This window comes from Aegilops tauschii, chromosome 6 (genome assembly GCF_002575655.3).
Source record: "Aegilops tauschii subsp. strangulata cultivar AL8/78 chromosome 6, Aet v6.0, whole genome shotgun sequence".
NCBI lineage: Eukaryota > Viridiplantae > Streptophyta > Magnoliopsida > Poales > Poaceae > Aegilops > Aegilops tauschii.
Window position 1 is genome coordinate 34984041 of NC_053040.3, and position 14593 is coordinate 34998633.

General features: G+C 45.4%; 1 protein-coding gene and 1 long non-coding RNA gene across 2 annotated transcripts; one reads left to right on the top strand and one right to left on the bottom strand.

The window, feature by feature from the left end:
* Positions 1 to 5508: 5508 nt before the first annotated feature.
* On the bottom strand, positions 5509 to 6046 carry LOC109781639 (uncharacterized). Its single transcript, XM_073501684.1, has 2 exons — positions 5831 to 6046; positions 5509 to 5751 (listed from the first exon to the last, which is right to left on the bottom strand). Exons 1-2 carry the CDS (start codon positions 6044 to 6046, stop codon positions 5509 to 5511), a joined length of 459 nt encoding a protein of 152 aa, XP_073357785.1.
* A 3669-nt stretch (positions 6047 to 9715) lies between these two features.
* Positions 9716 to 10176, top strand: LOC120967329 (uncharacterized). Its single transcript, XR_005761132.2, has 2 exons — positions 9716 to 9818; positions 9917 to 10176. It is a non-coding gene; the product is annotated as an uncharacterized lncRNA (long non-coding RNA).
* The last annotated feature ends 4417 nt before the right edge of the window (positions 10177 to 14593 follow it).

Here is a 14593-nt window from a genome sequence, read left to right on the forward strand (position 1 = left end):
AGCACAAGGCCTTTAGTGCCGGTTGGTGCCACCAACCGGTACTAAAGGCATACATTGGTACCGGTTCGTGGCATCAACCGGTACCAATGCCCCCCCTTTAGTCCCGGTTTGTGCCACCAACCGGGACCAAAGGCCTCGCCTCTGCTTCCCGCCCTTTGGGCTGCTGAAAAGAGGCCTTTGGTCCCGGTTGGTGGCACCAACCGGGACTGAAGGTGGGCTTTGGTACCGGTTCGTGCCACGAACCGGGACTAAAGCCTTTTCTATATAAGCCAGCACTTAGCATTTTTTCAGATTTCATCGCCAGTTGCCGCCCGACGACGCCGACCTCCTCGACGCCGCCAGGCTGCCCCGCCACCGTCGCCGTCGCCCGTGCCCCCGAGCCCACGCCGTCCGCCGCCCTCGAGCCCACGCCAGCTCCGGCCACGCCCCTGCACCACGCCCCGACGCCATCGCCGCCCCTGCCCTGACGCTGCCTCCTCGCCGCCGTTGCCGCGCACCCTGTGAGCGCCGCCCCGATCCCCTCCTCCTCCTCCCTGTAATGGCCGCCACTGCGCCCCCTAGCTATTATATATGTGTAGTTTAGATTTGTAATTTAGTTGTATTAATTTCGATGTGTAGTTAGATGTGTAGTTAATTTAGTTGTTGTAATTTAGATGTGTAGTTTAGATTTTTTTTGGTGATATTATTATTGAATATGCAAATGTTTGTATGTTCATATGCAAAGAATATATCAATTTTTTCATAGAATTTTTATGATTTTTTTCTGTTGTAATTTTGTTCGTAGAATTTTTATGATTTTTTTTGTTCATAGAATTTTCTTTGTCAATTTATGTATATGTTCATATTGTGTAGGAATATGAAAATTGTGTATGATCAAAGTCATTTATGTATGTTCATATTTAGAAGAAAAAGAAGGAGAGAAAAAAGGAAAATAAGAAGAGGAAGAAGGAGAAGAAGAATAAGAAGAGGAGAGGAAGAAGAGGAGAAATAAATAAGAAGATGAAAAAGAAGAAAAAAAGAGTAGAAGAAGAAGGAATAGAGGAGAAGAAGAAATAGAATAATATATTATTCTATTTTTTCTTCTTCTCCTCTATTCCTTCTTCTTCTCCTCTTTTTTTCTTTTTTTTCTTCGATCTCCTCCTCTATTCCTTTCTTCTTCTCCTCTTTTTTTTTCTTCTTCTTCCTCTTCTTATTTTTTTTATCGGGTATGTCGTTGTCGATATACGTACCCCCCTCCCCGATAACTTTTAGTAAGTACTACTTAGAAAGTGTTTAATAGAATTAGTTAGAAAAATAATAGAACTAGTTAAACTAGCTAGTTTATTTTTAGTAAGTACTACTTTATTCTATTTATAGTAAGGAAAATAATAGAACTAGTTTATTTTTTTAGTTAGAGCAATTATTCCCGCATCAACGTCGACGATGCCTATCCCGCATCCTCGTCGTCGACTCGGCGGAGGAGGCCGGCTTGATCAGAGGGGCCATGTCCGGGACTGGGCTCCGCCAGGCTGGTTTTGGGAGGTGCTACCTTCCGGGGGCGTAGGTTGGTGAGGAGCCAGCCCGTCGTTGACCCGATCCTTGTTTGGTGGCGGCCGCGTGGGCCAGTGACGGTGCCGAGGCTTCCGGACACCGCGGAGGTGGTACGTCACCGTGTCAGCGAGGAGGACCAGCACGTCCGTCGCTACATGGTTGCGTTGGAGGGCAGGTTCGACAATACCTGGCAGGTTCTTCAAGGATCTCACTGGAGCTATGATCTTGTGATGGTTCCTTCCCTTTGGGTGTCCACCGCCCGCGCCGATACCTGTCGGGCGCTACGGTTCTAGCTGTACTGGCGATGCTATATGTATGATAGTATTCGAGGTGTATTAGTGATAATATTCGACGATGTACGGACGCATGGAGATGATGTAGTTTTGCTTATAATTGAATGCATCCTAATTTGAATACTACTTTATTTTGCGATTTGATTTTGCTTATTGAATGCTCAAATTGGAAAACTACTCCTACTTTGAATGCTAAAATTGGAGAGCACTATGCAAGGCATATGCATATGATTAGTTGATAGCTTATAGGGTTTTTTTCACAGAAATCTAGGAGCCCCCGGCCCCTCCATCATCCCCGTCGTCATCCCCGTCACCGACCCCCTCCGACATCGAGGTGAGACCAGCCAAATCCTCTTTTAGAAAGATAATTAAACGATATTTCGGGTTGGCTTTAAGTCTGTCGAGTCTCCACCATATATGAGAGGACGAAGAATCCCGACTGTTGTCGTGGGGGTAGCTTCTCCTTCGTTCCCGTGTGCTAGACAATTTGGTGTAATGCACTCGGGAACGAAAGGAGGAGCTACCATCACCGACGGTCGGAAATGTCAGAGAGGAATCAGTGAGGGAGAGTTCCACCATATATATATGAGAGGACGAAGAATCCCGACTGTTGTCGTGGGGGTCGCTTCTCCTTCGTTTCCGTGTGCTAGACATTTTGGTGTAATGCACTCGGGGACAAATGGAGGAGCGACCATCACCAACGGTCGAATGTATACACCACGTGAGCTGAGAGTTTTCAAGAAAAGATTCGACAAACCGATAGTCAACCCGTGATGAATAATAATGATCTAATTTAGTTTTTGTAGTACATATATTTAATTGTACAAGTTTAATCTTTGAATTATGAACGTAGGAAATGTCATCATCGGACGACGAAAGTCTCCCGGGGGAGTGCGGGTGGTGCCACGATGATCGAGGTTTGTGCGACAGACCTCACCTGGATGATGATCGGCGCTTCAGCATTAAGCTCGAGGAGACCTTCGATGTTGAAACGGTACGCAACGGCGACAAGTGTTTTTTTCGTAATTAAGCATGACTTCAACTATTTCAACGTGTAATTTTCATCTTTTACAATTCGAGTATAGCTTATCCCATGCCATGCAAGACGCTATGTCTTGGAGAGGATGGATTTTGAAGACCATGAAAATTTTGAAACGAAGAAAATTCACCTAAGGACCCATCATGATGTGGATTTTGAAGTAAATCTGTATAATGCTGAGAGCGTAACCCATTTTGGTTGCAAAAATTGGGAAGCATTTTGCAAGATGTATGGTTTTGATGAGGGTATGCTTGTCACCATGGATCTTGGTGATCCTAAAATCGAGCAAGACAATATGGACATTTGGGTCCTTGTTGATACGCCTCCAGTTCTACCGCTATGTGAGTTTCTCAAACATAGTTATTAGCTAATTTATATTGTTTATTTCAAAATAGTTGACACCTTATTTCCATTGACAGCTTATTTTGATTGTTTAAACAATGTGCGGAACATGGTAGACAAAACCCACTACACCGATGGCTCCAAATTAACTTATCAGGAGAAAAATCATCTGGTCGGATTTTGTACTAATATTGAGAATTACAATATCTACAATCAAACTCCTCAACATTATGGTCAATACGTGCCACTAGTGCACGTGTTGAACTACGGTAACTACCCTGGAGATACCCTGGTAAGATATTTTACTATTATGACATCCGTGCATCTTTTGCATACTTCTAAAACTAGTACATCATTGCTAACTATGAAGTTATTACTATGTTTTTCAACAGAGAATCCCAGAGGATTGTGTGCCTCATTTGATGTATCAGAATGGAAGCCTTCCCAATATATCCAGGTCATCCTACGAATCTCAACTGTCCATACCGGATTTCTCAAAGAAGTGGAGACATGCTAATCAATAAATGGAAAAAATGTATGGACAGTCGTAAGGAGGTTTTTGTAAGCAAAAGGAAGCGAAGCGCAAGAATTGGAGACAGGATGATCTCCATTCTCCATAATGGAGAGTCAGGGTCTATATTGTTTTATGCTATTTTACCTTAAAAAGGGTATTTAGGTCCTACCTAATACTGATGATCATGTGCTAAGAACAAAGTAGGGTTGGTTCGATGACTATCAGGATGATGATCGTATGACTTGTTATTAATAACGAGTAGAAGTTGTATGATGATGATTAGTAGGACTTGTTATTATGATGATGCATGATGCGAGCATGAAGAGTTATTATATATCTGTGGATGAAATGAACATGGATTGGATTGAAGTGAAGGCAACATGCATGTGGTGCATGTCGAAAGTAGTACAATCCAAACTTGATCAAGTTAGGATTAGTATTACTTTCGACATGCACCACATGCTGCCTCACTTCAATCGAAGTCATGTTTAGGCATAGCAGTAGCAGTAGCACGGAGACAAGAGAGGACACTCTCTCTATTAGCTACCTATACCAACCTAAATTAACCCTCAAAACCCCTAAACCACCTCCTTTCAAAAAAAAACCAGCCGCTAAAATGCTGACGCGTGGAAGCTTATTGGTCCCGGTTGGTGCTACCAACCGGTACCAAAGGCCCTCCTACCTGGACTCGCCGGAGCGGCCACGTGGAGGCCCATCTGTTCCGGTTTATATAAGAACCAGGACTAAAGGCCTAGGGCATTAGTAACGACCCTTTAGTTCCGGTTTCCCAACCGGGACAGATGGGCCTTATGAACCGGGACAAATGGGCTTTTTTCTACTAGTGACAGGAAACAGATGATCCTTCCATCCTGAGACTGGGTTGTTGTGTTCCGAGTTTCAGATCCCCGCACCTATTTTCTAATGCCTGTGTTGGATGGTAACTTCCATCTGCACACACCTGCCGGACAATTGTCCAGGTATATAAAACAGTCTCAGTGTGCCATCTCACATTTCATATGCCCTGCACCTCAAAGTAGTACCTAATATGTTCATACCCTACTTTATTTTCTCTAGCAGTGTCAAAACTAGCCATGGATCAACTCATGACTGTAAAAGCCCTGCTTGGCACACTCTAGACTCACAAGAACACTTTACAGGTATCTTATATTTATAGCCTCTATCACATTGACATCTGCCTTATGAACTGTATTTTCTATTATTCCAGTTGTGACTGCCTTCTCTTTCTGTATAACATTCTGCAATTTTCTGTCATTTTTTCGAGTGACGAAGTGGGTGTTTCAGTGGACGTGTCAGGCCAACTATGCACACTTGAGGTGAGTTGTGTTTTCTCAGCTTTACATCACAATGAGCGCCGTTCTTATAAACAGAAAACTGAAATTATATACTTAGCCCGCACATTGTTTGCCTTAGGCAAGGTCACTACAACTGCTGATGCTTTTTGGGGTGATAATCAAAATCCAAAGATATGGTTTACAAATAAGCATTTTCTTTTGCTGTAAGATATTAATTTACTATCCGATAAATTGTAGCGGCATTCAGTTCTTGGTACAGTAAGTACTCTGGCACTTTGGCGTGAACTAAAAGAATTGGCACTATCGCGCACCATGACACGGATAAAACATATGGGGTGCAGCTTAGTCGGGCTTACAAATCTGGTGAGAGATTGCATTTGCAGATCTTAGCAAAGGCAGAACCTAAGCGATCAAAACCGAAGGAGAGGAAACCGCAGCCCAGAGGGCGATAGACAATCCAAATCCATAGAAATAGAGCTAGTGGTGGATCTTGAAGGACTCCAGGACTCTCTCCCTGCTGGCGTCAGCGGCAGCGTATGCCTCCATGAACTCCCTGTACTTGGCTGGATTCGTCACCTCGTCCACCATCTCCGGCGCCAGGCCGATGCGGCACTCCATCTTGGGAGTGATGAGGGTTGCCACCGACAGCCTCGCTGCTGTGGTGTTGGTTACCACACAGTGCTCGACACTGGCCAGCAACCCGTTGGTGATGATCTCCATCTGGTGGCCGAAGTTGATGACAAGCGCACCAGGCACCTTACTATATCTACATGTACATATAAGAAACTGAGCTCCTTACCTGTAAGAAGCCGAACTCCTTGCCGGCCTGGATGATCTCCGCTGCAACCGAGCAGCGGCGGCGTTCATCAGATAGGGTGTCGGGGTGGATGTCGATGACGGGGAAGGCAACACTGGGGCTGTCGTCATCGGGGAACAGGTCAGGGCGCTTCTCGGGCGGGAAGACGTACTTGTCCGGCACGAAGTGGTGCGCTGGGGCATCGGTCAGCAGCTCCATGTATCAATGGAGCTTCAGTTCTTGATCAGCTTGGAGTACCACCAGCTTCATTATATACTACTACCAGCTAGCTATCGTTGTGAAGAGCGATCCTGAAGTTGGCCTAATGGATGCTCCTCACGTCGGCCGACCTGATCCTCCCGTTTGATTAGCGTAAAAAGACAACGGGGAGTATCCAATAGCGTTTTCTCCACATTGGATCTGGAACCACGGTCGGTCGGCTGCTGATAGTTGTGTAATTTGTTTGAATCTCCCGACGTATAGTCCATAATAAACGTGGCCAAGTGTATAATTTTTTCTGTGTGTGACTAGATCTCGTCCTCGTGGGTGTCAAATTAGTCTATGGTACCACACAAAGTGACCCTTGGCCTAGCGTTCAGACTCAGATTGCAGACGCAACCTTCTAGATACATCCCCTTTTATCCATTTTGATGACAAGTATTTTCGGACGGAGGGAGTAGAAATTTGCGCGTAGGTCTTCTAAATATTTCACAAGACAAAAGTCTAGGTAGAACCACTTCTGATCTGTGATGGCATGTGATGCTTGCGCGCTCTTGAAAATACTGGGCAGGTTTTGTTCGTCAGAAGCAAGGGTGGCTGGCGCGAGTCACTGAAAGTCTGAAACCATGCATCATCATGAAATGTGACGATGATGATGATGCAAGCTACCTTATCGACCAATCGTTGAAGGCTTTTTTGTGGCAACTTGGAGGGAGTATTTTGCGTCGTGGTTTCGCAAGTTTGGCTTTGTCGTTTGTGGCCAGTTGGAGCTACAGTAGTTGATCGACCTGGACCAGGACTCCTAGCGAAGCTCATGGAGTGGAGTGAGACAGCTACTCCCTTCATCCTATAATATAAAATGTTATTACAACTATAGGGAGTATTACTTACCAGCTACTTGGTTGTAGAGCGACTCTGACGTCGGCCTTAATGGATGCTCTTACGTCAGACCGAACTAACATGCATGATGCTCCCGTGTTAGTACTACCAAGTTGATTAGCGTAAATAAATGACAACGGAAGCATGCATTTAGCGGTGTGGCTTATGAGATGCTGCATCAGGGATCTCAGATCTGGAACCGCGGTCGATCGGTTAACTGCTGATAGATATAGTACTACCTAGTGATTTGTTGGCGTCTCCCGACGCACAGTCCAGTCCATATATGATACTTCCAATCTCAAACGTGGCCAAGTGGCCAAGTGTGTAATCTTTTTTTGTGTGTGTCACTGGATCTCGTCCTCGTGGTCAAGTGGCCAAGTGTGCATGTGTACTTGTGTAGCCTGATGCCAAATCAGTCTATGATACCCCCAGAGAGTGACCCTTAGCATAGCGTTCAGACTTCAGACGCAAGACCTAGTAATTTGCACGTAGGTCTTTTAAACATTTCATAAACAAAATCAAAGCCTAGAAGAACTGTTTTTGATCTGGCATGTGATGCTTTGGCGCTCTTGAAAATGCTGGGCAGTTGGGGACGTGCAGATTTTTGTTTTGTTTGAGGCAAAGGGGGATGTGCAGATGATGCATGGTGCCTGGCGATGATGATCCAAGATATTGATCGATCCTCAGCCCTGGGGCCTTCTCGAGTCTGGACCGAACCTTTTTCTGTGCCAGTTTTTTTTTCTTTTTTTTGCGTTGTGGTTTCGCAAGTTGGCCTGTGTCGTTTGTGCTGCTGAAAGTCTCACTGTATTTTGCGCTTGCGTGCGTGGTGACAGATTAATAATTGCTGATGTTTATTTACTAATAACATTGCTGTTTTTTTCTTCTTCTCATGTGTATATGAACATTGGCGCGCCTCTTTTGGTCACTATCTTTGTTGGTTGGTTGTAGCTAGAGCATGGACAAAGGTGGGCAACTCACATTGCAGTAACACTTCCAAAATTTTAGTTAAGTGGGCCAAGGAAACACAACTCTGTTCTGGAAGGACAAGTGGAATGGCGCCCCCCTGGGTAACCAGTTCCCTGAGTTATTTTCCTTTGCAAATCACAGCAACATATCCCTCAGCTCTGTCAATCCAAGCCCATCAACAATTTCTTCTTTTCAGAGATCCAGTTGTTTCTTCCTCACCAACTTCTGATAATGATCTCTGGACCTAGAAATGGGGTGACAATGGTTACTCATCTATGCTTATGTACAAGCATGTGATAAATGGACCTGAAGCACACTCTCTTTTTCACTGGATTTGGAAGGGAGCTAGCAGAGTAAAGCACCAGGTTTTTCTCTGGCTAATCTTGCACAGCAGGCTCAACTCAAGAAGGATGCTAAAAGCCTAAAACACAAAGGTTTCATCATTCCTGACTACACTTGTGCTCTTTGTACTGAACATGTGGGGGAATCCCCACTTCACCTATTCTGGGACTGTATTTTTTTTCTCTGGGATGCTGGCAAATGATCATACCAAACAATAGAAGGGGTACGTATCTCAGTGTATGATGAGATCATGTTGGCATAAAATCAACTTCCCTCTCCAGTTGCCATGGACATCATCATTTCAGGGTGCTGGAACATTTGGATGCAGAGGAATGTATTTTTTTTTCAGAATGACCTTCAATCCTGGAAGCACAGGTTCAAGAATGACCTTCAACTGCTTGAACGCAGAATTAAAAGAAAAGAAAATTCAAAAAAAGAATTAAAAGAAAGGATGCGGCAGATCTCAAGAGTTGGATTGACAAAATCCCTTGATTTTTGTAGTCACAGTGTAATCACTCCCATACTCTTAATGTTGCCTCGGACTGGAAATGGATAGATGTTTTTTTACTCGTTTTTGTAATTATAGTGTAAATACTCTTATCATATACTCCCACCATTCCTTTATATAAGGTGTATTTCTTTTTTGATAAAATTCCAGAATGTAAGGTGCATTTCTTCTAATTCCTCATAATTCCTCTTAGCATATACTCCCTCGGTTCCTTTATCTAAGGTGTATATTTTTTGGCACGATGACCAAGGCAACAAATTGTAGATACATTAGTACAAAATTACCGTTGTCAAATTTGTTGATTACTGGCAAGTAAATCAGTTAGGCTTTGACAGAAAGCCTTACATTCAATCAGGGGAGATATATTTTCCTTCTTTTTCTATAAAGAGAGATACAGACAATCAGGAGAAAGATACTTTCCTCTTTTCTATAGGGATATAAAAGGGGCTATGAGAAATTAGAAGAAATGCATCTTACATTGTGAAAATTTATCAAAAAACAAATACACCTTATATAAAGGAACCGAGGGAGTAAAAGGAAACACATATCTACATCTACACCAATATAAAAAGTCCCAAAGGGGCAGATCCAACTGATCTCGGCCATCAAACTAAGTCAATCCAACGACCTAGACTGCTCCAAAGGCGAGCGTTCAACGTGTTTAATATGCAATTAATATCATACCAAATATTACACTAACACAGAATGAACACAAAAATAATAGCATACCAAATATCCACGTGCAATTAATATATTGCCTAAATATATGTGCGTTGCACATGCGCATTTACTAGTTTAACCAGAAAGAAGATATACATAAGCGAATAATATTGGATAGTATTACTACGGGACAATAATATCTGGATACTAATAATTAATAAAATTGATTATAATATCATAAATCTTGTACTTTGATACCATAAATCCAGTATAAAATGGCATGTCGTGATGTTCTCCTTCAGAACTCACAAAGCAAGGCAACCATTTGACAAGTCTTTCCTTCAATACAACAACTATCTAAGATGAGGACTAGCCAGATGTTGCTCTTGATCGCGGCCTTCCTTGTCCTAGCATCAGGTACCCATTTATTCATGTAATATGTTCCTTCAAAATCTTGCCCAACAAATAATGGCCAAGTTTTGATCTTTCCTTTTCCTCATGGTGGGATTTTGCAGATGCGGTAACAAAGGCATTATCCCATCACCAAAGCCATGTGATAATAAAAGCTGCAATAAGGCATGCATCGACCACCTGATGTGGAGCGGCGGACATGGCGAGTGTGTTGCGGAGGGGTGCAAGTGCCTGGATTGTGTTAAAATGGATACTATTTAGCTAGGATCGGATGTCATGTTCAACTGAATAACGTAACGAGATTATAAATTGTGTAGCAACAAGGTTGTTCTTTGAAAAGCCGTATGAAGAATGATGAATTTTATCTTGCTTCTTGATTTATCTGATATTATAAAGTGAGCTATATGATGTTTACATACTTTTTAAAAAGGATCATTTTAGGACAGTAAAACTAATGCTAAACCGAGTTCTCTCACGCTGTCGGCCGTTTTGATCGTTAGATCCCATATTAGGGTCGTTTCTGGACGTTAGATGCGCTGTCTAAGGGGCTGCTGCTCCAGAGGAAAAATCTGAATTCTCTCGTTGATTGGGCCTTTTCGCTCAGCCCAACTAGCTAGAAAGGCCGGAAGGCTCGGTTCCCTTCGGTCGTTGCGTTGAGATGGGATTCGTCAGTCGTCTCGAGACCGGTCGATCGATGCGCTCGGGAAGGGGGTCCCGCCACAGGTAATTCTGACCTATGCCAGGGCTGCTCATTTGAGCAGAACTGCTCCAGCGAAACCATGCACCGCCACCGCCATCACGACCACTATCGCTTGAGGTCAGCCCCTCCCTGCATCCCACCCCTCCGGATCTCTTGCCTCTCGTGACACATATACATCTAGACGAAGATTCGTGGTGGCGGTAGGTCCCGTGAAATCCTTGCGGACACGATCGTGCCCGAGCATTTTTTTCATCCCAGTATCTTTTTTTTCGAGGGTAAAGGGAGTTTTATTGTAAATTCATAGAGTTACAGTCGAGAGGCCACACATCCTCAATACAAGGAGGAACTGAGCGTAGCCAGACAGCGGTGGCTCGCTCCGTACGGCCATAGTTTGCCAGACGACCGGCAACTCTATTTTGAGAACGACTAAATTTCTGAGGAACATACTCCCTACTACCAGCTAAGTACTTGATCTCCAATACTAAATGGTCATAAGTTGAACGCTGGAGAGCATCCGTAGACAGGCATGACAACGCTTCAGAAGAGTCCGATTGTAGTATCACCTGAGCATCGGAATGTTCAATAGCCAGCGCCATACCTTGCATCATCGCATGTAGTTCCACCTCCAGAGAATCATTGCAGTGAAAGACATATTTGTATGCTGCAAAAAGAATCACCCCTTCGTAGTTCCTTAGGATCATCCCAACCGCCGTAGTGCCGTCCTCCGGATGGAAAGAACCATCGACGGACAGGGCCACGGAACCTTGCGGTGGTGCCGGCCACGGCATGACAGCCGCTGAAGCTTTTTGGCGCGGCGACACCAGGGCCACCGAGGGCATTTTGCCTTTAACAATCTCCTCCACTGTGAACTTGCCCACCAGGTTAATAGATTTATAGTAGCTATCCAAGAACTCTACCGAGGCCAGCACAGGAGGGCTTCCTTGCCATGGTATATGTCATTACGGATCTGCCATATCCTCCAAATCAGCAAAATCACCATGTCTGCAACCGCCTCAGAACAGGAGCTGAGAAGGAACATGAGCCATTCCTTCCCATTATCAATGAGAACATCATCATTAGGTAGCGGCCATCTCCTACGCATATTAACCCACAAGGTCCACGCCTGCGTGCATGCAATCAGAGCATGAAAAGTAGTCTCCTCCTCTACCCCACAGAGAGGGCAGAGAGAACGTGTAGCCAAGTGCCTATGATTTTTGCACTGTTGAGTTGCCAATGTGCCGGTTGCCACTCTCCAGGCATTGATTTTCATCTTCCGAGGCACATTGGCCGACCAAATACGGTTCCACACTGAGCGGTTACCCTCCGGGTTGGAACTAGATGATCCATTAGCAAAAGCGACGTTATGATCGCATGTGGCCAACTTGTACGCGCTCCTTACCGTGAAGGCACCACACTTCTCCGGGAACCAAGAGACGAAGTCATCGCGATTGCGGGGAGATGTTCTGATTAGTATGTAATCCACGTCCATAGGCCAAAAGAATTCCCGGTGGCGATCCACACGCCAAGCACCGTTGTCATCGATAAAATCCGCCACCACTAGTAGAAAAGGGGGCTTTCGTTCGGGCCTGGCCAGCCCATTAGTCCCGGTTCTGCCACGAACCGGGACCAATGGAGGCATTTGTCCCGGTTCGTGAGCCCAGGGGGCCGGCCGGGGCCTCGTGGGCATTGGTCCCGGTTCGTCTGGGCCCATTTGTCCCGGCTCTTGGCACGAACCGGGACCAATGGGCCTCGCTCCTGGCCCACAACCATTGGTCCCGGTTCGTGGCAGGAACCGAGACAGAAGGATGGCCTTTAGTCCCGGTTCCAGCCACGAACCAGGACAAATGAGTTGCCAATATATACCCCATCGCCGGCGAGCAGAGCACTCCACAGTGCTCTGTTTTTTGCTAGCCCGTGAGGAAGGGCATTTGGGTGCTCTAGCTCACCTCTTATGCATGTGAGGTGTTCGATGAAATGCCCGAGCCACACTAGTTAAGCTTTCTCCTCTCGAAGCTCGACCTCCGAGCTCCATTTTTTCCGAGATTTGTCTAGGTTTAGCGGTCCGTCACGCCCCGTCCTCGTCTTCACCGCCATCGATCGCCCGCGCCGATCTCGTCGCCGGCACCACCGTGGTGAGCCTCTTGTTCTTATCTTCTTTCTGAAAGAAAAATAATCTTACTTTAGATAGATACTTGTCTAATTTTCTTACTTTTGACACACATAATTATATATAATGCACGCAGATGAACCGGCAATGGATGTACGGTGACAGACACACCTCCGAGTACATTAAGGGCGTGCATAATTTTCTCGAAGTGGCTGAGGCAAACAAGCAGAATGGTTTTATGTGTTGTCCATGCCCTAATTGTGGGAATACGAGGTCTTACTCTGACAAGAAAATCCTTCACACCCACCTGCTTTATAAGGGTTTCATGCCACACTATAATGTTTGGACGAAGCACGGAGAAATAGGGGTTATGATGGAAGACAGCGAAGAAGAAGAGGACGATGACAACTATGTGCCCCCTGAATACGGTGATGCTGCAACGGGGGAAGCTGAAGATCAAGAGGAAGCTGAAGATCAAGAGGAACCAGACGATGTGCCCGATGATGATCTACGTCGGGTCATTGTGGATGCAAGGGAAAAGTGCGAAAGTGAAAAGGAGAAGCTGAAGTTCGATCGCATGTTAGAGGATCACAAAAAAGGGTTGTACCCCAATTGCGAAGATGGCAACACAAAGCTCGGTACCGTACTGGAATTGTTGCAGTGGAAGGCAGAGAATGTTGTGCCTGACAAAGGATTTGAGAAGCTACTGAAAATATTGAAGAAGAAGCTTCCAAAGGATAACGAATTGTCCGACAGTACGTACGCAGCAAAGAAGGTCGTATGCCCTCTAGGATTGGAGGTGGAGAAGATACATGCATGCCCTAATGACTGCATCCTCTACCGCGGTGCATACAAGGATTTGAACACATGCCCGGTATGCGGTGCATTACGGTATAAGATCAGACGAGATGACCCTGGTGATGTTGATGGCGAGCCCCGCAGGAAGAGGAGGGTTCCTGCGAAGGTGATGTGGTATGCTCCTATAATACCACGGTTGAAACGACTGTTCAGAAACAAAGAGCATGCCAAGTTGATGCGATGGCACGGTGAGGACCGTAGGAAAGACGGGAAGTTGAGAGCACCCGCTGACGGGTCGCAATGGAGAAAAATCGAGAGAAAGTACTGGGCTCAGTTTGCAAGTGACCCAAGGAACGTATGGTTTGCTTTAAGCGCGGATGGCATTAACCTTTCAGGGAGCAGAACAGCAATCACAACACCTGGCCCGTGACTCTATGTATGTATAACCTTCCTCCTTGGATGTGCATGAAGCGGAAGTTCATTATGATGCCAATTCTCATCCAAGGCCCTAAGCAACCCGGCAACGACATTGATGTGTACCTAAGGCCATTAGTTGAAGAACTCTTACAGCTGTGGAATGGAACAGGTGTAAGTGCGTGGGATGAGCACATGGGGGAAGAATTTGACCTAAAGGCGTTGCTGTTCGTGACCACAATGATTGGCCCGCTCTCAGTAACCTTTCAGGACAGACAAACAAGGGATACCACGCATGCACGCACTGTTTAGCTGACACCGAATGTATATACCTGCACAGATGCAGGAAGAATGTGTACCTGGGCCATCGTCGATTTCTCCCGACCAACCATCAATGTCGAAAGAAAGGCAAGCATTTCAAAGGCGAGGCAGATCACCGGAAGAAGCCCACCATGCGTACCGGTGATCACGTACTTTCTATGGTCTCTGATTTACACGTAATATTTAGAAAGGGTCCCGGCGGACAAGCTGTTCCGAATGACGCTGAGGGACGCGCACCCATGTGGAAGAACAAATCTATATTTTGGGACCTACCCTACTGGAAAGAGCTAGAGGTATGCTCTTCAATCGACGTGATGCACGTGACGAAGAACCTTTGCGTGAACCTGTTAGGCTTCTTGGGCGTGTATGGGAAGACAAAAGATACACCTGAGGCACGGGAGGACCTGCAACGTTTGCACGAAAAAGACAGCATGCCTCCAA

Coding starts and splice junctions, on each gene's coding strand:
- LOC109781639 (XM_073501684.1), bottom strand. CDS start 6,046: ATGGAGCTGCTGACCGATGCCCCAGCGCACCACTTCGTGCCGGACAAG. Junction 5,752..5,830: donor AGGAGTTCGGCTTCTTACAG/GTAAGGAGCTCA, acceptor TTCGGCCACCAG/ATGGAGATCATCACCAACGG.